Here is a 21,965-nt window from a genome sequence, read left to right on the forward strand (position 1 = left end):
TCCCGTTCCTGGGAACCAGTGTGAGTGGCCCCGGCCTTGGCTGACGTCTGTCAGGCCGTGCGTGGCACAGGGTGGCAGCCCCGCCTCACCCTGTCGGCCCCGCCTGCTCTGGCTCCCTTCTTTCTCTGGGTTTGCTCCTGCCTCAGCGCCTCGTGGCTGTGGTTCCCTCCATGAGGTGCTCTTCCGCACGTGCCCTTGGCCTACCCGCTGCGGCTGTCCGCCCGCCCCGCTGGCCTGTGCCGCCCAGCGAGGAGTCTGGCTAGGCTCTCCCGTCTGAGACCGAAGGCGCTCAGGCCTCCTCCCCGTCAGCACGGGGCCTTCTCCCCCTGGTCTGGTTTTCTCCGCAGCTCTTGTCACCCTCGGATCTTACAGATTTCACCGTCTTCTCCTCCCGATTGGCCGCGAATGCCTGTCTGCCCTAATCAGTGCTGCAGCAGCGCCCGGCTCGATGCCTCTGAGAAGGGACGCGGGGAGGACGCTCGAGCGAGCGGGAGGGCGAGCCGGGAGCGCGTGGGGCTGCAGGCGGGCGTCCTGGCCTTTCCGAGCCTCCGTTTCCTGGTGGCGACACACTCATCAGATCTGCCTTCCTGGGGGAAGCGGGTGCTCTTACCCTGATGCGAGTATCGTGTTCTCCCCCCGTGGGAGGCAGACTGGCTCTGTCTGTCCGATGAAAGTGGAGCTGCCTTTTGCCCCAGCTGTGTGACTGGGAATCCGTCCCGCGGCGTACTCGGACCCACGAGAACTGCCGTGTGTGCCCCGGAAATGGCACATTTCAAGACAAATGACCGTGCTTGCCTCCGTGCGAGTGAATGCTGTGCGGCGTTAGAGAGGAACAGGGACGCGGTCTTGAGACGCGTGCGGAAGCCGTTCCGATGCGGGACGGACAGAGCGAGCAGCCGGGCGCCGGCGCGTCGTCTGTAGTGTGAAGCACGGAGGGCGGACGGATTCGTCCCCATGTTTGCCTTGTCCGGGGGCGAAACGTTCTGGTGGGCGAAACCGGAAGCTTCATGCTGGTGACTCTGGGGACAGGTGAACTGAAATGGAGAAAAGGGATGCGAGTGAGCTCTGCACGCTTCCCTGTGAGTGAGAACAGCTTGCCTGCTCGGGACAGCAGCTGGCCTTGTGGGGTCCTCTCCAGGTTGAAGAACCCATGGGCAGGGCCGCTTGCCCGGGGCCCGGGATGCAGAGTCAGGCCTCCCATGGGAGGTCAGCCCTGCTGTCCCCGTGTGTGTGCTGCGTGCCCCAGCCCCGTGGGAGCCCCGGGGAGCGCCCCTCGAGGCAGATGCTTTGGGCACGCCCGAGCGCCTGACCTGCCGGGGGCGGGGGCCTCCGCGGCTGAGCCGGCCCCGGCGCCTGGCCTGCTGGCGTCTGTGGCTGCCTGCCCTGCTGCCCCGGATTCCCAGGTGCTCGGCTCCGGGCTCAGGAGGGGGAGGCTTGGGCGTTTGGCCATAAGTTACATGCATGTATCTACTTAGGGTCGTCTCCATGCACCTGTTTAGTAGGGAAGGAAGTGTCTGCGTCTGTTGTCCCAGTGACGTTTGTTGTAACGACAGTGTTGTCATTCTTAGTCTTCCCGCCTCCCAGTTTTGGAACAATACCCTGTTTACTTGACGGGATTACAGTTTGGGAATCTAATGGAAGTATTTTTGTTGCATCTCTTTCAGCCAAAAATAAAATTTTCTCTTAAGCATTGCGCTGGAAGTTTTGATGTCTGTCCTTAAAAATTTCCACACAGGATAGCGTGGCTGTGGTGTTCTATTGGCAAGACCGCAGTCAGTGTGGCTGCGGACACGTGTGAGGGGCAGGAACCGAGAGCCATGGTGTTGGCTGCCAGCGCGAGGTAGCTCTGGGGCCGCCTGACCAGGCCACCCCCGACACGGGACAGCCACGGTGGCCTGGGTCCGGCGGGGACAGCACGGTCTGACGTGGGGGCAGCCCCCACAGGAGGAGAGCCCTGTTCTGACCTCTTAAGGAAGAAGCAGTGAAGGCCTCGGAAACCCTGCCGGAGTGGGTGCTGGGTTTTAGGTTGTTGGCATTGGCGTAGGTAGGAGGGCAAGGAGGCAGGGGATGAGGACATGGGCGGTGCCCCCGTGGGGCAGTTGGCTGTGTCACCTGCAGCCCTGGTGTACCATAGGGGGCCGGCGTCTCTTCTCGTCCGTGCCAGGGGCCCTGCGTGCCGCACGGGGTGTCCCCTCTTCTCCCTGCCTTGGCCTGCTATTCTGCACCTTGCGCAGTCCATCTTTGAAAAAAAAAATGAGTGATTTCACGTTCTTTGCTTTTCTGTGAAGACGCAGCATGCTCAGCACAGTTGTGCAAAGCCAAGGGCGTTGGGGGTGGTGCAGGCGGGGAGGTTTACCTCGGTGCCCCAAGACTCAGGCCCAGGGTCCCAGCCAGGAGGGGCAGTGGTCGTGTTTAACTGACCCTGAGGCACCCGGTTCCCAGGCAGCTGGTGGCAGAGAGGGTTTGGCAGGAGGCGTTTCCAGAAACTTGGGAGTGTTGGGAACTTCTGGTCGGCTTCTGGGGATGTGCTTTGGGACCCGGCAGCCTGGAGCGGGCACCCCGGGGGGAGCCGCTGTGCAAAGGGAGCCCCACAGCAAGGTCTGCGAGTGGGGACGCACGCGTTTTGTGCCTTTGGGTGCTTTTTACTTTGGCCTTTTGCTGTTTTGGTTTTAAAGACAAGACTCCGGTGCCTGTGAGAGGAACAGAAATGAGCGTGGCGTGGCAGTGATTAGGCCCATCCTCCCGAGTTCACCGTCTTTTTATTTTGTTGAACACCACGAAGCAGCTTCGGAGGAACTGCTTTTCAGGATGCATGCAGGACAGCGAGTCTGAGCCGGGAAGTTTGAGGGAAGCTGGTGGGTGCGCTCCTGCCAGGGGCTGCGCGCTGGCACCTGCCCCCACCCCCGGAGCAGCCAGAGCAGCCGGAGCAGGGGGCAGGCGTAGGTGGCACGGGACTTCGGTGCTGATGAAACGCAGAGAGGCCTCGGAGGGAGGCGCTGGGGTAGGTGCCAGGAAGCACAGACTCCGATGCTCCAGGCGTGAGAGAGGGAGGTGGCCCGGGGCCGGCCTCGCATCGGTGTGGCCCAGCGCCTGGTGCGGTGCCGGGCACGGGGTCGGCTCTCAGCTGTGTGTGTTGAATGACTGACTCCCTCAGCGAAAGCCAGTGGCCTCGCGCCCAAGTGCAGTTAGTTCTACAGGGGGCCCCAGTGCTCTTCGCTGGCTTAGCTGACCGCGGGATAGTGTGCAGTGCCTGGATGGACCCTTCCCTCCTCACTGAGAAGCAGACGAGTTTCTTGCTGGAAACGTAGACCTTTAAAGCTTCTCCATTGTGATAACTTGTTCTCCTTTGTCTTCACAGAGACTAATAGACAAGTCACGCGTAACCTGTGTCAAATGGGTTCCCGGTTCGGAAAGCCTTTTCCTAGTAGCCCACGCGAGTGGGAGCATGTACTTGTATAACGTGGAGCACACTTGTGGCACCACAGCCCCCCACTACCAGCTCCTGAAGCAGGGCGAGAGCTTCGCCGTGCACACTTGCAAGAGCAAATCCACGAGGAACCCTCTCCTTAAGTGGACCGTGGGCGAGGGGGCCCTCAACGAGTTTGCTTTCTCCCCAGATGGCAAGTTCTTGGCCTGCGTGAGCCAGGACGGGTTTCTGCGGGTGTTCAACTTTGACTCGGTGGAGTTGCACGGCACAATGCGGAGCTACTTCGGAGGCCTGCTGTGCGTGTGCTGGAGCCCGGACGGCAAGTACATCGTGACGGGCGGCGAGGACGACCTGGTGACCGTCTGGGCCTTCGGAGACTGCCGGGTGATCGCCCGAGGCCACGGGCACAAATCCTGGGTCAGCGTTGTGGCGTTCGACCCCTACACCACGAGTGTGGAAGAGAGCGACCCCATGGAGTTCAGCGGCAGTGACGAGGACTTCCAGGACCTCCTCCATTTCGGCCGCGACCGGGCCAACAGTACACAGTCGCGGCTGTCCAAACGGAACTCTGCCGAGAGCCGCCCCGTCAGCGTGACGTACCGGTTCGGCTCGGTGGGCCAGGACACGCAGCTCTGCCTCTGGGACCTCACGGAAGACATCCTTTTCCCTCACCAGCCCCTCTCGAGAGCAAGGACACACACCAATGTCATGAACGCCACGAGCCCTCCTGCCGGCAGCACGGGGAACAGCATCACGACGCCCGGCAGCTCCGCGCCCCCGCCCCTGCCCCGCTCCAACAGCCTCCCCCACTCCACCGTCTCCAGCGCCGGCAGCAAGAGCAGCGTGGCTGACGGCGCCGTCGCTTCTGGGGTCAGCAAATTCGCGACGCTCTCCCTGCACGACCGGAAGGACAGGCACCACGAGAAAGACCACAAGCGAAACCACAGCATGGGACACATTTCTAGCAAGAGCAGCGACAAACTGAACCTGGTTACTAAAACCAAAACGGACCCAGCTAAAACCCTGGGGACGCCCCTGTGTCCTCGGATGGAAGACGTCCCCTTGTTAGAGCCGCTCATCTGTAAAAAGATAGCGCATGAAAGACTGACTGTGTTAATTTTTCTTGAAGACTGTCTAGTCACTGCTTGTCAGGAGGGATTTATTTGCACATGGGGAAGGCCTGGTAAAGTGGTAAGTTTTAATCCTTAATGCTGCACCAGATCTAGAACTCGAATAGGTAGAGATTTTTTCCTTGCGGGCGGGGTGGGGTGTACAATGAATGTGAATGGCACTTCTTACTCTTAATGTAAATCTCAATGCATCAGAGCCATAATTTTGGATACTGCATGCCATGTAATTCTGAATCATTTGATAATTCAACTTAGAACGTTTAAAAAAAAATATAATCAAACTAATTGCCAGCCAAGTCAGTCACCCTCCTGGGAGTATATAGAGTCCCAAGGTTAGCGCTCCTGTATTAGACTATTTCGACTTTAGGAAAATCATGACAGTGTGGGGAAACAATGACTTTAAAATGCTAAAATTAAAACTTCTGCTTTAACTGGAATATTTTTGCTTAACTACTCAATTAGAATGTTGTACACCTGATCAGAGTGTGTGTTCAGTATGGACGGCCATTAATTGTCATTTCTAGTCCAGTTTTTATCTTAATCATAAAATGTTTAGGAATCTATGAAATTTAACTTTAGGAACAAAGCATTCAGCAGGGTTGATTGATATTATTTTTACATTGTTCTGGCAATCCACAGAAAGAGAAGAGCCTTAATTTTTAAAACCCATTTTAGTCATTTTATGACAATTAAAATTGTTTAATAAACATCTTTTTTCAAAGAAGCAGTTTGTAGCACTTTGATTGAGGTTCGGTGCACTGATGAAAATCCCCTCGGCCCCGGAGCCTGGCCAGCTCCCGGGAGCCACGGGCTGAGGACGGGCGCCAGCAGCAGGTGTGGAGGGGGTGCCTCTTGCCACATGAGCCAAGACCTTGGCCATTGGACGCGCTTTGCTTATGTTTTTTTCCAACAAGGGAAAGGAGGTTTTGGTTCCTTCTACAATTTTCTGTGGGTTTTTTGTTGTTGCTGATGTTGTTTTTGGTCAAAAAGGCCCAACTGTAGGCCCGGCACAGACTCTCTGGTCTTATTTTGTAAAGACTGACAGACACTGCCCCCCACCCCAGGTTCCAAGTGCTTCCCGAGGGGACCCCGGCCAGGGTTGGAGGCACAGGGGGCCAGTTGCCCCCTTGCATTACTGGGTGGCTGTCATGATCCCGCCCGCTCGGGCTCCGTCCTCACCGGCTTCCGGCTGGGCTGCCTCCCCCCGGCACTGGTGCGTGGCCGCCTGAGCCCCCTCTGGCTGGACGCCGAGCCACGTCCACGGGGGCCAGCGGCTGCGCGGGGAGTTTCAGAGTCCAGTTTCACAGGAAGGAGCTGGTTCTTTGGCCTACGTATTATATGTCAAGATGGTGATTATCTTATTTGTTAACTTACTTTGCTTATTCTGGTTTGTTTTCTGTTCTGCACACCTTTGTTGTTAAACATAGAGACGCTGATCATTCACACCCGTTTGAGTAGTGGATGCGATTCAGCAAAGAGGACACGTGCTCTGGGCTTGGAGCCGGAGCTCTGTGTGCTGGAACACGGCCCGCAGCCCCCTGGGAGGCTGGACCCTACTTCCCTGGGCCTGCTTAGCGCCCTGCAACCCTCAGCTCACTTTCCACCCGCCCCTTCCACGGGAGGGCCTTCTGTTCTGATCGTGGGGTTCCGAGATCGCGGTGTTCCGAAGCGCGCCGGCCTTCCAGGTGCACCCCGCCCCCCGTTTATGCATGACGTCATGGGTGTATGTTCATGTTCTGTTTGCTCTTAAGTTGTTGTGGTCCTTTGTTCCTAAATGTTAACCGGCAGCAAAGACAGCCGTGCTTGTGGACTGTTCAACTTTGGAGGCTAAACTGGGACGTCGGTTGGAGAGAATCAGAGCCAGGCACCCCAGGTGCAATTTTATGTACCGACTTAGGTTTAGAAATTTCAGTTCAAATGCTTCTGAGGCCTTGAGTATGCAGTTTCAGAGTTCAGGACTGAGTGGCCCAGGCAGAGTGGCCCGTCCCAGGTAAGTAGCGTTTACGGGGAAGCTTCTTGGGACCGTTGGACTCTGAGCACAGCTCCCTGCGTTGCCGGCGGGGCAGCCGCAGTGCGCCCTGGGGCCGCGGGCTTTCTGGCTGCTTTCACCCTCTGGCGCCCTCCGCTGCCCACTGCGACATGGGCGCTTGGGGCGGGGGGGGGGGGGGCAAGAGGAGATTATTGTTCTCTCCCAGGCAAGCTCTGAAATGTGCTGACGGAAGCCCGTGGGGTCACCACCCCCCCGCTCCCACCCCGGTTTTTGAAACTGTGGTCATGTCACAGTTTGGGGTTTGGGGCTTGGTCAGTGTTGTTCTAGTTCCCGCTGGTGATCGTATCCTGAACGTCTGTCTGTCCTGCTCTGGGGCCCGTTGCTGGGGGTGAGGTGCTGCCGAGGGCCGCGTGGCCCTTCTGGCACCTCTGACAGCCGCCCCCTTTCTTCGCCAGCCACTGAGCCGCTGAGCCACTGTCCCACTGTCAGGAGGACAGAACGCAGGGTGTCCTCCGAGACCAAGCCGAGAGCAGCCTGGAGCTGCCCACAGCTTGAGGAGCAGGGGGCACTGGAGAGGCAGGCAGGGCCACCCCGGGACTGGCTTCTGACGGGAGCGTGTGCTGCCCCCCGGGGGATGGGGGTTCCTGGTCTCAGGTACAGAAGGCCCAGGGCCGGGTGGCTTCCATGGTGACCTTGAGCACCCCTGGGGAGCTCTTTTCTAGTTTTCTAGTTTCCTCACCGAACCTTGAGCTTCATGGAAACTGTTCAGTGTTCTCGCTTCAACATTATCTGGGCAAGAACAGCTTCACTCGCCTCACCCCGGGATGAGCTCGCTGCTGACGAGAGAGGCTGCTCTTCGGCCGCCACAGCCGTCCGCCTGCGCCCACGGAAGGCACAGCCCAGGGGGCTCTCGACCCCTGCTCCCCCCGGCCTGCGTGCAGGGACCTCAGCACTGCTCTGAGATTCTTCTCTTCCTCGGAGGCCAGGGGACTGAAGTCCCTGAGAGGGCCGGACAAGGAAGCCTTTGGAAAACTCTGCCTCCTCCTTCTTCTTTTTTTTTTTGTAAGATTTTATTTATTTATTAGGCGGCGATCACAAGCAGACAGAGAGGAGGGGAAGCAGGCTCCCTGCTGAGCAGAGAGCCCAACGCAGGGCTCGATCCCAGAACCCTGGGACCATGACCTGAGCTGAAGGCAGAGGCTTTAACCCACTGAGCCACCCAGGCGCCCCAACCCTGCCTTCTTTTAAGAGCAAATGTATAAGAGGGAGTAGACAGACTCTTGAAAAATAATCGATACCTTTGGGTTCTAAGTTCACTTAAATAGTGGTAAAGAATCTTAATTTTGTCTTTTGTGCTGATTGAACCTTCTAGAGCATTTTGGAAGTGTTCTGTGAGCCATTGCCTTGGGACTGAGGATAGATACCCAGGACAGGACAGGGGAGGGGAGGAAACAGGAGTAAGCTATCACCAGCGTTACTGCCCGAGCCGCTCCGAAGCCACTAGCAAGAGAACGTCAGGAAACCGGACCGTCTTACGGACACGCGCATACGTCCCCGTGGGACTCAGGTGTTCTGCTCCACTGTTGCCTAACACCCAAGTCCTGGCTGGCGAGTTGCCCCAGTTCCCCCACTTGCCCCGCTTCCTGTGGTGCATCTTGAATTTCAAAGGCCCCCTCACGTGTTGAGTTGGCGCGGAAATGGGGGAAGCTGCTTTGTCAGAGTCTGAACCTGCATCCGGGGCTTCCTCACCTCCGGCCTTGGCGGGGAGGTGCTTGGTTTTTTGTTGGGGAAGGTCCAAGTTGAGGGGCAAGGCCGCAGGGCCAGGGAGGGCTGGAGAAGGAATCCTTTGGGAAACCCCGATGCGTTTGTGGTGTGAGAAAGACCTAGAAGCAGAGTCCCCCTGTCTTGTCCGGGAGAGAGACACGGAGCACAGCGTCCAGCCGATGGCCCCGATGGACTTCATGGTGCTGCTGGGTGTGTCCACTGTGGGGCTTTCCTTCCTCAGCGGGGCCCCTGCACGGGGGCTGTGGGCCTGATGAGTGACCGGGCGTGTCAGCCACCCCAGGAACACCGCAGGGACCGGGCGCCGAAGGCCGTCCTCGTCCGCATGCCTGTCATGGTGGGCTGCCGGGGACTGTCGTCTGTTGGGGTCGTCAAGGGGCTCAGCTCCATGACCCCAGGCATGGCCCCTGAGTGCGGACAGCAGTCCGGAAAGCGGAGTCCGGGGCTCGTATTGAAAAGCACTTGTGTTCAGAGCCCAAGTTCAAAGCTGTGTGAGAATGCCCCCCGCCCCCCACAGTGGAGGGCAGAGTCCGCCCCCCGCCACCCCCGCCCCCGCCCCCGGTATTAACTCTGAGTGTTGCTGCTCCTGTTATGTGACTTGGTGTCCTCACACTGCTGCCACCCAGTTTGAGTGTAAAAGGAAGAATTTCCTGCATTTTTTACTTCTGTACGCCTGAGTTTATTAAAGACTGCTATGTTAGGTGACCTTGTATAAAATTGTACGATTATTTACCTTTAATGAAAGTCAAAGGTAAAATAATGTATTTCCTTTTTTACGTTTTCATCTAATTTCTTGATGAATAAATTCGATAAAGAGCCTTCCTAACATGAAATGTTGATAAATTAAGTTACGATATTCGTTAAAATGTTACAGTAGTTACTGAAGCTTTAATATCAGTACCGCTAATTTATCATTTTAAGAAAATCCTGTTTCTGTCTCCCTGTCTTGGTCTTTGGCTCTTCTCGTCGCTGTCACGGCTCGAGACGCGCGCGTCTGGGCGGGAGGGCTGCAGCCCTGTGTGCGGGGCGGGCACCGCATGAGCGCGGGAAGGGAGCAAGCGCACGGTTTGCGGCCGGCCATTTCCCAGCTGGGCTTCACACAGTCTCCATGAGCCAAAAAAGAAAACTTCTAAAAGCTGTGAAATTACAGGCTTTGTTAGTGTTTATAGAGCGCGTAGCCATGAATTTCTGCCTCCCGTTGCCAGCTCGGAGTTCCTTATAATGAGACGCGCGGTTTGTGGGATCAGAGGCACTGACCGTTGCGTGTGGCCCTCATCTCCCTGACTCCTGGCCGGGCGGGGGCAGCTGGTAGCCCCGTGGCTGCGCCTGGCGGAGGCCCTGTGAACCGCAAGGCTGACCCTCGGAAGGCGCCCTGGCTGCCAGCTGGCCCCGGGACCCTGCACACCCAGCGGCCACCCAGCCGGCAGGCTTCCGTGGGAGCTCTTTCCCTGGGCAGGCGGGCTGGGGCGAGAGGGTCCTTGCCCTCCTCCTGGTCTTGAATGGCGTGCGGGGCGAGCTGGCGGCTTGGTCAGTGCGGCGAGGGCCAGCGGTCTGGTCCCCTGCAGAAAGGGCCGGTGAGGGAAGGCCCATGGAGGGTGCCAAGAGTTGGCCACTCACACTGTCCTGCTCTGAAGGGTCCCTTCCCTCTCCGCAGCGCCCTGACGTCCGCGACCCTGAATGCCTCAAGGCCAGGAGCCCGGCCTAGATCTGCAAGTCCCCTGGGGGCCGTGAGAGGCAGACGTGGGGCCGAGCCCCTGGGCCGTGCTCCCACCTGACGCGAGACAGCGGAGCCTGGGGCTCGGGGCTGCCAGGACCTCAGGAAGCTCCTCCAGGGGGTCGACCCCAGCATATTCCTGACGGGGCCGGCCTCCCGAGCCTCTGCCGCCAGGCTGCCGATCGGAGGAGACGGCCTCGGCCTCCGCCCTCACACGGGCCGCCTCGGATCTCCTGGAGCGGGAGCCCTAGGGTTTTCCCGAGTGCAGAGTGGATTTTAAGCCCGTACCTGTTAGGTCAACAGCAAGTTTAAAAAGATACACACTTCATCTTTTCAAAATAGTTAGTTTGTGCCTTGCGAAAAGACTCTAGGCCCGTCTTCCGCGGGCGCCTGCCTGTCGAAACTCCCAAATCTGGACCAGGGGGTCCCAAGAGGGTCGGAGCCCCCGGAGGCGCTCAGCCCGTCCCCCCCTCTAGTGTCGGTGGCTTCCAGACCAGCCTCTCGTGTTGGGTGGGCCCCTCTGGAGAGGCTTTAGGGACACCCAAGAGGATTCCCTCCCCCAGCCACCGGACGTAGGGCCCAAGGGTAAGAGTGCGGGCCTGGTCTGCAGGCTCCTTCTCAGAGTGGCCCTCACACGCTTGTGCCCGAGAGCACCTTTTTCCCGTACGTCCGACAAGAGCGTCACTTTCCCCCGGCCTTGGAGGCCAGGTTGAGGGGCCTCTGGGGAAATGTGTCACCTTTGGTGTAACCTGTCACTGGGCAGCTGGAGGCTGCCACAGGAACACAGTCCGCTGCCAGAGCGTGCAGGGGCTCTGGGGCGGGGTGGGGGCCGAGGCCCTGCTTGGCCCACTTCCCATGCCTGGCTCGGGGGCTCTGGGGCCTCGGCCCCGCCGGGCACGTGGTCTGGGTCCCGTGAGCGGCGAGGCCCTGGCGGCGGGGGGAGTGCATCCACGGCTGGAAGCTCCTGGAGGAAGGCAGCCTGGTGACATCCCGCCGACTCCGGGCCATCTCTAAGGGGACATCGCTTTACAAATGATATTTGCCTCTTAGTCTCTGTGTGAACAAGAGCTGGAGTATCTCATCCCTTACTTTTCAGTGAGGTCTCTAGCGGGGATAAAACGGCCACTCTAGTGAGAGCAGCAGATCAAATACCAGGTTCAGGAGTCATCCCTCGACCTCTCTCAGCTGCCCGGGGGCCCGAGAGGATGGGCGCTCACGCAGCGAGTCGCCGCCGCCCGCTGTCCACTGTCCGGTGGGTCAGCGCCACGCAGGCCGGCCGGGCCCGAGTCTCCTTCCTCCCACCGAAGTCACCAGGGAAGGCGCCAACAGCAAGCCCCCTCCGGAGCAGGCGGCCCGGGCCGCAGCCGGGCCCCGCACGTCCACAGGGCTTCCTCGCGATGGCCGCCTCAGGTCTTTGATGGGGGCCTGTGTTGCCCGTCTTTCTGTCCCCGGGTAACCTTTAAACGAAAGCACAGCTGATAGAAGCAAGATGACCTGGACACTGGATTTTTGGTTGAACGGCAGGATTTCTCCGGGCCTCCACGGTCCATCCCAGTGAAGCTGGTTCCATCTCCAGGAAGGGAGCAGGTGGGGTTGACATCCCGCTGGCCATGCCAGGCCCGATGGGGACCGTGTCTGCTGGCTCCGGACAGCCTCTGGATGGCCCCCCTCCCCTAACGCTGACCTGCAAAGGCCTCAGGCTGCTTGTGTCCAACGATCCCTCGTGCCCTCCTCCTAGGAATGCTCCAGACCCTCACCTGCACCCTGGGGTTGTGTCCCCTCAGCAGGGCATGTCGCCAGGCTGCTGGAGGCCCACCATTCTGTCCCTTGTCCCTTTGTTCTGGCAGAGGCTCACCCCACAGAGCTCTCGGGGCCGTGTCCCAGTGCGGTGACCGAGGGGCAGCACCAGGGTGTGGATCCCAGGTCCATACTGGTGTACAGTGTCCATAAGAAATTGTCCCCCACAGGTGACATCGGAAGGGCTAACCCCATGATCAAGACCCTTCAGTTCCCTGGGCAGGGGAGCATCTGGCAATTGATGTTTGTGGGCAGGAATCCCGGGGAAGGCGGGTTTGAGATGGCTGCTTGTTCAGGTGAACTTGGTGATCCCTTTTGAACCTGGGCCTCATGCGGACAGTAGGACAGCAGGGGTGGTGGTTGTGGGGGGCGGAGAGGCTTCAGCCAACGGAAACTGGAGAGTGAGTGAGTCTGTGTAGGAGAGTGGAACTCCCCCCAGATCCCTGAGGATGGGGTGGCATCTTGGGGTGCCCCTGCTGATGCTGTGGCTGTTGCACTCCAGATCGGAGAGGGTTGAAGGCAGGGCTGGGCGGCGCGGGCCACCTGCAGCCTTGCGGCACAGGACTGGGGCGCCCCAAACCCAGATGTGCTCCACAGCGTTCCCAAGGCTTCATATGAGAAAATGACATAAAATACTCCCTTAATAATTTGTACATTCATTACCTGTTGAAACGATAATATGGGCTATATTGGGTTAAATGTCTTAGAACTAATTTCACCTTTTCTCTTGTTAACTGTGCTCCTAGAATTTTAAAAAATTTCACATGTGGCTTTCCTTGTCCTCGAGTTGGACAAGGCTGGTCTGGGGGGTGGAACTGGGGGGCTGCTTTTCTCTGTGTGTCCCGAGTCTTTAAATAGCCGTGGGCGTCTCAGGCCATTGTCCTCTGGAGCACTGCGCAGGGCTGGGGGTCTGTCCCCAGGCTGGGTCACCACTCCCCCTTTAGCGGGAGGAGCAGAGTCCTCCTCTCGTTTGGGGAGAAAAGGGTCCTCTTCATGTTGTAGACTTGGCACTGTTCCTGGACGTCCCACAGCTCCTGGGAGCCGCTGGCTGGCATCCGAGCCCCCGACACCTCTCGGAGGCAGAGCGTTCTTGGGATAAAGGCTTCTTCCCTCTGGACCGTCCCCCGGAGATAGAGTCCGACCTTGCCGGCCTCCCTGCGGCTCCCTAGCGGCCGTGAGGAGGGACGGGTTCGCGGCTCCTCTCCCTTGGCGGCTACTGCTCCCCCTACCCCGGGGAGGCGGGGGGCCAGGGTGAGGTGAGGTCCGCAGCCCCTCCAGCGGTGTAGCTGCCTGGAGGTCGTGCGGGGGAATCACAGGGGGCGCCTCACCGTTAAGTCAGCCCAGGTAATGCTCCTACTCGGGGGCAGCTCCTGGACCCGAGGGAAAGATCTGTGGATTCGGAGCAGGGGCCCCGGGGGGGACCCTCCCTTGGCTTCCTGTCCGTGTCTAGATGAGCAGCGGTCGGTTGTGACAAACGAGATGGAAGGCGTCCCGGTGGGACAGTTTCCGGGCCCCTGCCCCCCTCCCCGCCCCCAGGGATGGGCAGAGCCGAAGGGCAGAGTCGCAGCCCCCCTCGCCTTCCGTGTCCACACAGGTCCAGGGTGTGCCAACGCAGCTGCCTTTCGTCCAAGTTCAAGGCTTGTTCCGTGTCAACAGCGAACAGCGGAAGCACTTCTTAGGACAGCTTATTTGTGTTCAGAGAACTGAAAACCCGGCTTCGGGGTCACGCGCTCGTAACCTTCAATTTCTTACTGAACGAACATGAGCTGCGCGGAGGCTCTGTCCCAGGGAGCGTGGACACACGGAGATGCTCCTTGCTGTGTCGAGAGTTGGGGGGATCTCAGCTCAGGCCCCCACCTCTCAGTGGGGGTGACCTCCTGCACCCTGTCCCCAAACCCAACAGCCCAGGGCGAGACCCTCCTTTATCCTCGTGCTGAGCCCCATAAGCCGGTGCTGAAGGCCGGGGACACCACCGTCACCCCAACCAGAGAAAGTGAGACCTCCCCCGCCCCCGGCAGGAAGACACCTTTAGAAAGCTCTATGCCCCACCTGTGGTGGCCTGCCTGCTGTGGGGACAAGTCGTGAGGTCAAAGGGCATCGCTGAGGTCCCCAGGAGCCCAAGCCCCGAGAGGTCGCCCGCTGCTCCCCAGGCCATCCCTGCCCAGCGTTGGACGCCCAGCCTGGGGCCAGCTTCAGTGACTGGGAAGGTCACACGGTGACACGGATAGGAAGAAGTAGATGAGAAACGGAGGGTTTGTTCACACGCAGGGTAACAGTCCGACACATCTGTGGTCGTGGGAGCCTCTGGCGAAGGATGAGTGTGGCTTCCTTGGCTGCCCGTGTTTTGCTGGATTAATGTAAACTGCTTTGTTTGCAGGGCTTACTGTCATCCCAAAACCAGGCCAGCTCTCCGGGTGGAACCGTAGTGTAGCGGCACCCCCGCTCGAGAACCCTCGCCCCGACGGGGCCTCATGGGAGCGACGGACGGACGGAGACGGGAGCACGGACACTCACGGAGGCGGCTGTCACCCGGAGTCACGTGCGGGGACCCGCGGGGCCCGCTCGGAAGGGCGCTCTCTGCCATTCACCCAAAGAAGCTGTTCCCGTTTTAAAAAGGTCCTATCGGGGCTGCAGTAAAAAAATAAAGGGGACTTTCTTACGTTTTACTCAACTGTAAAATCTCATATAGAGATCTATATAAAACTCTACATATATATAGTGTGTAAGATACAATAATTCTTGGACGAGAAGTCCCCTTAAATTCAACGGTTATAAATAGTATTTCACTCTGTTTTTGCACTGATGTTTCCATACGTAGGTGATCAGAGACAAGCTGGAAAGCATTCCCGGAGAAGGCTGTTGCTTTCTGACTTAAATCTGTCATTGAGGAAGATGGATGCTGCAATTGTAGATTTTTATGAATTTTTGCACTTAAAATAGTTTAATGCTTTTAGGGAATTACTTTAAATACGGGTCTCACGGACTCACAGCCCTGCAGGGTGTGAAGATGCTCTTTTTAATCTTAACAGTGACTTAACACCGGGGTCCCTCGCAGTCAGCTCCGTATTCTGTGTGTAAATGCTGCGACTCTGCTGCTGGGGACATGGTTGCTTCACCAGTCATTTCCGTCATTTCTGAGTGATCTTTCTAATTCACACAAAAAATTAATATTAAAAGTTTCTTGAACATACTGTTTATCTTCTGTTAAGTTGGCTCAATTTTTCATGTAATTTTCTGTTCAATTAAAGTTTGGTATGAAATGGTTTGTCCTCTTCCACCGCGCTCCTGGAAGCCCCAACGAGGAGGACGAGGACTGGCTACAGGAGCGCGGCTCATCTGGAGAGTTCTGTGGCTCTTCCGCCGCCGTGAGGAGTGGGGGGCGACCGCTGTGCAGGTGAGCCAGCGAACCCCTTTCTCCTCCCAGTCCTTGGGCGCGGTCTGTCGTCGCCGGAAGCCCATGGGCACACGACGTCATCGCGGCCTCTGGCGAGTCCAGGGTGTGCGGACCGGACCGTCGGGGACGGGTGTCGGGTTGAGACTGGCTCCGGAGCAGCTCTGGGCGCGGGTCCTGCCTACACCCACCCACCAGCGGACGCCCCGGCCGCGGGAATCGCCAAGCAGAAGGCTGTCACTTGGACCGTCTGCAGCTGCACCCGTGGAAGGCATTTTTATCGGTGGGACTGAGCCACGGAGTGTCTGAAACAGCTCTCAAAGCGAGCACGTTAGATCTGGGACCTATGTGCACGGCGGAGCCGGAAAACCGAGCACCCGCCTCCGAGAGCTGCCGCGTGTCCAAGGCACTGGGAGAGGAGAGGCTGGGCCACCAACGCTTCTGCAGCTCACGGAGCCCCTGGGTCCCCGGGACAGGCACTCTGGGGGAAGGAACGCCGGGAAACAGACCCCCCATTGTCTCAAGCGAGAGAGTCCGAAATCAATAACATACATTCAAAGTGACCTGCACATTCTGGATGGCCTGTCACGGTGACCAAAGTGCTGGCTTCTAGGCGTGGCCAAGAACACAGAAGACCCCACCTGCTGGGTCCAGGGACACCTGCGGGGGTCCACATACTGCTGCAGGTCAGCCAAGGCCAAGGCCAGAGAATGGAGTCCAGCATTCATCCTGGGATCCTCTGGGCTGGGCTTCTTTTTCTAGAAGTGACAGGTGGAAATCTGGGCATGAGGACAATGGTCACGTGTGTTAAATTTCAGGCTCTGTTGGGTTGGACGCCCGAGCCGTGCCCCCCGCCCCCATCCCTCCTTTCCCATCTCTGGAGGTGGGCGGTCCTGGCTCGGCCCCCTGGGCTCAGGCTGCGGGGCGAAGCTGTCAGATGGGCCCCGGTTTGCTGTCGATGCGCCTGTAGTGGGAACGGATTTATGGCTCTTGGACCAGGTAGTCCAAGGTGGCTTCCAAATGCCTTGTAGCTGTCCTCCCCCACCCCTGCACCCCCCCCAACTCCACTCCCGCCGCGGACACTGGCAGGTCCCGGGCAGGCGGTCCCAGGCCAACCCCAAGTTCCGTCACCCTTGGAAGCCAGGGAAGGCTCAGCACGACTTGGGTTCGCTTTTACTTGCTGCCTTGAGCTTTCGTACACGTCTGGGGCCGGTGAAGGAGTGCTGCCTGCGAGGGGACGGGTCCAAGGGAATCTAAGAGGGGGCCAAGGCTGTGGGCCCCGGAGTCAGTGAGCCTGCCAGCGGCCAGAGGAAACGCAGCAGGCCCACGAGTGTCCCTGGTGCCGGAGGCTGGGGGGAGCAGGGAGTAGCTGCGCCCAGGTCCCTTGGGTGGCGTTGCCTTCGCTCTTTCTACCCCACAAGCAGGTTCACACGTGAAGGCGCTGTCAACGGGAGCTCTGGGACCAGCACCCCAGGCCGCACCTGCACGCTGGGGCACCCGGGCCACGTGTGCTCATGCCCTCGGGGGCTCAGGGCAGGAGGACCCTGTCGGGGAGGAACAGAGGCCGGTGCACTGGGCTTTGTCGCTTGGGAAGAGTATTGCCCGCAAAGGCTCACCTGACCTTCAGGTCCCCTTTACCACCTTCCGAGCCTGGAGCTAGCGGAGACCCACCAGGGCCTCGAAAGTGGGTGGAGGCGGCCCCCGCACGGGCCCAGCACAGGGCCTGGAGGCCAGGCACAGCCAGAGCCATTCCGGCTGCCCAGGGACTGGCTCCCATGCTGAGGGTGGCTGGGTGGGTGCCGGAAGGGAGAGCGTGGGCCGCTCCTCCGTGGGTGCCAGTGCACAGCGGGCTGGACTGCTCGCTTTGGGGCCTGGTGTGGCTGCGCTCCGGGCTCCTGGCTCCGGGCTGCCTGCCTCCCAGCCTTGTCTTCCAGAGACCAACATGAAGCCAAAAGAGCTTCAGTGGGTGGACAGGTCGCACCCCCAAGGGCCTGGCCTGCCCCAGAGAGGCCCTCTGTGGAGACAAGTCTGCTTTCTCAGAAACGCATGCGGGAGAACTTGAAAGATTTTCCTCTTGAGTTTTATACACTTACAGGGTAACAGCTTTCCTACATACACAAATTCTTGTCAGTCCTTAAATGGTCCTTAGCCAGTCCTCGAGGACAGGAGCATGCCCCGTGAACCACTGCCCGTCGGGGGCCCGGTTCTCCGGCAGCCCCCTCGGCCTGGGTTCAGAGTGTGGGCGCGCAGGCCCTGCAGGGCCCTCTGCGATCCCAGGACTCCGCTCCTGTCTCCCTGGCCCTCCTGCTGCTCAGCCCCAGCGCCACCTGCTCTGGCCTCCTCCTCGCCTCAGCTCCCAGGGGCCCCGGAACTCCCAGGTCTTCTGCAGAGGCAGAGCAGTGCCCCTCTTGACCCCCAGAGCTCCCCGCCACAACAGGGAATCTGGAAGCCTCTGCCAGGGTGTTAAACGGGCTCAAAGGAAGCTCTTTCCAGCCCCTCCTCATGTGCCCCCAACACATGAGGTGTCGTTTCTGGTGCTGAATCTGCCCTTCGGCCGGGCCGGCCTGGGACCCCCGGCCTGCCCCCGACCTAGCAGGCAGGTCAGAGGCGGTGGCCACTGGAGAGCGTGCGGAAGAGCATCACGGATTTGTCTTAAAAGAGGGAATAAGAAGACTAAAACTAACCTGGGAAATTTGCTTTTTCTTAATGGTGTACATTTGTGAAGATAAAACGAAGGCGTCACTACACTACATCCCAAGACAAAAAGGGGCTCAGGAGGGGCCTGGCGTCTGCCCAGCAGGCGGGCCCACAGCAAAGCTAAGCAGCATCTCTACTGCGGAGCCAACACCAGAGGCCGCGGGGAAGCCGGTGCTCTGACGTGCCCCACGCGTGGCGGCCTCGTCTGGCCGCAGCTCCCCAGGGCACCAAGGCCACATGCACCCAGGCAGAGCCTCTGGCTTCTCAAGTGCCACAAAACTAAGCTGTACCAAAGCCTTCCCAACAAAATAGATTCCCACGTATGTTCCCAAGATCTAAAATAGAGAAATGCATGTTAGGACACATGTTTAACTCAGGAAATATTAAAATATCGCACTGATAGCTTATTCTTTAATAAAACTCCGACAGCATGATGTAACTGTGACATGCCCGTGCGACTGGTGACATCTAAAGAAGGCACGACGCGCAGAGCCCGTGCTGAAACCAAGCCTAAATAACACAGTGTATAAACTCCGACTTCTGTTTTGATTCAGATTTAAAAAAATTACAAAATATTCTCTGCCCCAAATCTCTTGGTTAGAAACATGAGAAGAAAGCCCGGGCTGAGGTGGTTTTACGGATGTGTTGGCTGGAGCACAGGACAGCCGCTTTCAGGACACCCGGAGCCGCAGGCTGGGGGTCCAGGCCGAGGGGGCACCAGCTGGCCGGCGGGGCAGTGCCTCCGGGGACGCCAGGCTCTGCGAGGGGGACACGCCAGGCCTCACCCCGCAGCCCTCCCCTGGGGGCTCGGTGGCGATCCGCGGGCCAGCCTGGCCACACCCAGTCTCCGCTCCCAGGGGCGAGCCAGCGGGGGCGTCTCAGCGCCCCCCGCCCTTCCTCTGGATCGAGGGCAGGCCGTACTGCTTTAGGTCGGGCTTCGTGTCCTTGTGCGCATCCGTCTGTCGAAGGAAACAGACACTCGGCGGGGCCGGCCTGAGAGCCGTGGGCCACGGGGAGCGAGCGCGATGGGCTACCTTCTGGCGGGCGCCAACACACTCGAGGGGCCTCAGCCCCAGCACTTTCCTGCCGGGCCCCGGGCCGAACACGGGGTGCAGCGCGGGGCTAGGATACGAGGATGGTTTGGTCACTCCCGAAAGCTTCAGTCTGGGCAGTTCCGTGACGTAGGCTGGGCCTGGTCTCTTGGGATGGTCCTCCTCTGGCTTTAGGGACTGTTTCTTGAAACAAAACACAGGGCAGATGAACGTACAATGGTGTCCCCTTCATGGAAATTAGGAAAAACAAGAGAGGCTCTTTTGCACGACTTTGGCCTAATGGAACTTGACCAAGAGGTGTGGCCATACGGCAACTGGACGGTATCCCTGCCACCCAGGCCCCCGGGCCGCTGTTGGAGCATCCCACGGTAGTTTCACATGGAGTCTGCCCCGCGGGGCAGCTGACTGTGGCCTGGCCTGGCCTGACGCGAGGGAGGACACTGAGATGGTCACAGCTGCGCTCCACGGGCCGCGGCTGTGCTGGTGGCCCTGCTCTAACTCCGGGTCGGCCAGATCTGCCCGCCGTCTTGCTCTAGTGTGGCTGATGAGCTAAGAATTTTTTTACTTAAAAAAAAAAAAAAAAGATTCTATTTATTCATTTATTTGAGGGGAGGGAGAAAATCTGTAGCAGATTCCCTGCCGAGCCCAGAGCCCGACGTGGGGCTCGATCCCAAGACCCCGAGATCACAATCTGAGCCAAAACCAAGAGTTGGACACTCACTCAACTGGGCCACCCAGGCACCGCTACATTTTCTAATAGTTGCAAATAATTTCATGGCATATAATGGATGGAATGCACATCGCAGTGCCCTAAGTCTTACTGGGAAAGAGCCCCACGGTTCGCTGATGGACCACCCACGGCACCAGAGAAAAGAGGGCAGCTGTGATGGGACCTTATGGCCCACAAAGTGGGGAAGGCCTCCCAGGTGGCCCCTGTCGACACAGGGGGACTGTGGTGGGTGCTGGCTGGAGTGACACAGACAAACGTCTCCCTGGCGGGAAGGGCTGAGCAGGGACAGCAGTTGGGAGGCAAAATAAGGGGGGCTCAGGTGGGCGGGGGTGTGTGTCACCATTTGGGGCCTGAACCGCCGAAAGGGAGCCACCTCCACCCTTAAAGGGAAGGCCTGGGTAGAAAAGCAGGTTTGGGAGAAGAGAGTGGGGGACTGGGTCTGAACCACTCGGCCTATTAGCCGAAGGGAACCTTCAGCAGGCGGCTGGATACAGCAGTCTGGAATTCCAGAAAGCAGCCTGGCAGCAGACACGTCAGTGACCTCAGCTCCTAGCACGAAGTGACACGCAGAGATGCTGGGACGAGTGACCAAAGGGCTGGTGGGGCCCAGTGGTGGGGGCCACTTGGGGCGCTCATGGATGGAAAGACTGCGGAAGGAACTTGTTGTTTCTAAAGCAAATGATCTGCCGGCGTGGGGACCGGTCACCGGCTTGCCAGGTCACCCGGGGCCAATTTACCTTCTCTGTGTCCCCTGCCAGGGTCAGTCAGAGGGCACAGGAAGGCATGGGGTCAGGCCTCGAGGACGGGCACCCTTCCAGGCGGGGGCGGGGGGCACGTCCTCCACAGAGACACGGGCCACCTGAGGGCATCCTGGCCCAGCCACAGCGGCCGTTCGCAGCTCACCACCTTCACTCAGTACCTGCTGTCTGTCCTCCTCGGCAACGTGCCAGCGGTTACTGAGTAGTTCTGAAGCCACGGGGCGCTCTGGAAAGAAAGCTTTTCTGTGGCCAACCAGAGCCTGCTTCTCCGCCGCCCTGCAGGGAAGGGAGAGGGAGGGCACGCGCCCCTGAGAAGGTGCCCGGCACAACGGCGCATCCCTCTCCCTGTTCCCAAGCTGGTCACCTCCGCCCTCGCCACTATGCTTGCCCTGCACAGGGCCCCGAGGTGTGGGGTTAGACGCCCTCAGGCAGCTCCTCCTGTGCCAGGTACCAGCGTGCCCCCGACCCCACAGCCAGGTCCCCTGCTGTCACTGCTGTGCGCCAGGCCCCTCCCGGAGGTTTGATCACCGGAGCCTCGGCATCAACCTCAAAGCAGCCGCCGAGCCCTCCTCGAGCCCTGCCGCGGGCCACTGGCCACCTCCTCCTGGAGGGCCACACCAGCGAGGAGCGAGGGGGCCGCCTCAGGGGTACCCGGTCCAGGATAGAGCTGTTCCCAGACCCACCCGCCCCTGCTCCAACGGCCCAGCTCCCGCCACGACCCGGAGCTGCGCAGGCGCCCACCTCTGCTCCTGGAAGTAGGGGTGTCGCAGGGCCTGGTGGGCAGTGATTCTCTCGTCGGGATCATAGGCCACCATTGCGTGCAGGAGGGAGAGGCATTGTGGGGACAGACTGGCTGTCAGTAGAGGTATTCCTGATCCCTTTTTAAAAGGAAAATCAAAACTCATAGCTCTCGACCTGTATTAAAAGCCCAATGATAATAAACGATCATGCCATTATCTAAAGCACGTGGCCAGCCGCCGTCATGATTCCACAGGGCCCTGTGCTGAGGACAGTTTATGCACTAAGCAGGGGTGCAGCCACACTGTTGTCCAAACCCAGAGACGTGCAGCGGCAGAGGGACGCCCTCTCATGTGAGCCTCAGACTCGGGGTGACGATGTGCCAGCATAGGCTTGTGAGTGGGAACCGACACGCCACCCTGGCGCAGACGGTCACGGTGGGGGAGACTGTGTGGGCCCCAGCTGGGATTCCCCTACAGGGGATCTCTGTACCTTCCACTAAGTTTTGCTCTGAACTTGAAACTGCTCTAAAAAATAAAGTCTAGTTTTAGAAAGGGGCTGGGGAGGAGGTTTGAGAAATCTGTTGTGCCGTCAATGCAAGAACACAACTTTCCTCCGAGCAGACTAACAGCACGTTCCTAGCTGAGAAGAAAGAGGGGAAACTCGGAGAAGGAGGAGCCCAGACCGGTCGCGTCTCCCTGCCTCCCCAGGGCCCAGGAGCCGCTGCACCCCCGACCAAACCAAACCCTGACCCGTCAT

The 21,965-nt window shown here is 59.1% G+C and overlaps 2 protein-coding genes across 14 annotated transcripts in view; one reads left to right on the plus strand and one right to left on the minus strand.

Moving 5' to 3' along the window:
- Positions 1–15,044, plus strand: part of WDR20 (WD repeat domain 20) — a 66,394-nt gene extending 51,350 nt beyond the window's left edge. For 5 of the 9 annotated variants that reach the window (XM_032345331.1, XM_032345332.1, XM_032345328.1 and 2 more), the window contains 2 exons: positions 3,359–4,618; positions 14,218–15,036. In XM_032345331.1, the coding sequence (XP_032201222.1) occupies positions 3,446–4,618; positions 14,218–14,271 (1,227 nt within the window). In that variant the 5' untranslated portion in view covers positions 3,359–3,445 and the 3' untranslated portion in view covers positions 14,272–15,036. Of the gene's footprint in view, positions 1–3,358; positions 4,619–9,983; positions 11,910–14,217 lie in introns of those variants that run through there. The other 4 variants (XM_032345329.1, XM_032345325.1, XM_032345327.1 and 1 more) reach the window with 4 other exon arrangements.
- Positions 15,045–18,317: 3,273 nt separating this feature from the next.
- MOK (MOK protein kinase) overlaps positions 18,318–21,965 on the minus strand; it is a 50,402-nt gene continuing 46,754 nt past the window's right edge. For all 5 annotated transcript variants that reach the window (XM_032345339.1, XM_032345337.1, XM_032345341.1 and 2 more), the window contains 3 exons: positions 21,210–21,383; positions 20,630–20,744; positions 18,318–19,163 (listed from right to left, as the gene is read on the minus strand). In XM_032345339.1, coding sequence (XP_032201230.1) covers positions 18,807–19,163; positions 20,630–20,744; positions 21,210–21,383 — 646 coding nt within the window. In that variant the 3' untranslated portion in view covers positions 18,318–18,806. The remainder of the gene's footprint in view (positions 19,164–20,629; positions 20,745–21,209; positions 21,384–21,965) is intronic.

The sequence above is a fragment of the Mustela erminea genome, chromosome 5 (genome assembly GCF_009829155.1).
Source record: "Mustela erminea isolate mMusErm1 chromosome 5, mMusErm1.Pri, whole genome shotgun sequence".
NCBI classification, from domain to species: domain Eukaryota; kingdom Metazoa; phylum Chordata; class Mammalia; order Carnivora; family Mustelidae; genus Mustela; species Mustela erminea.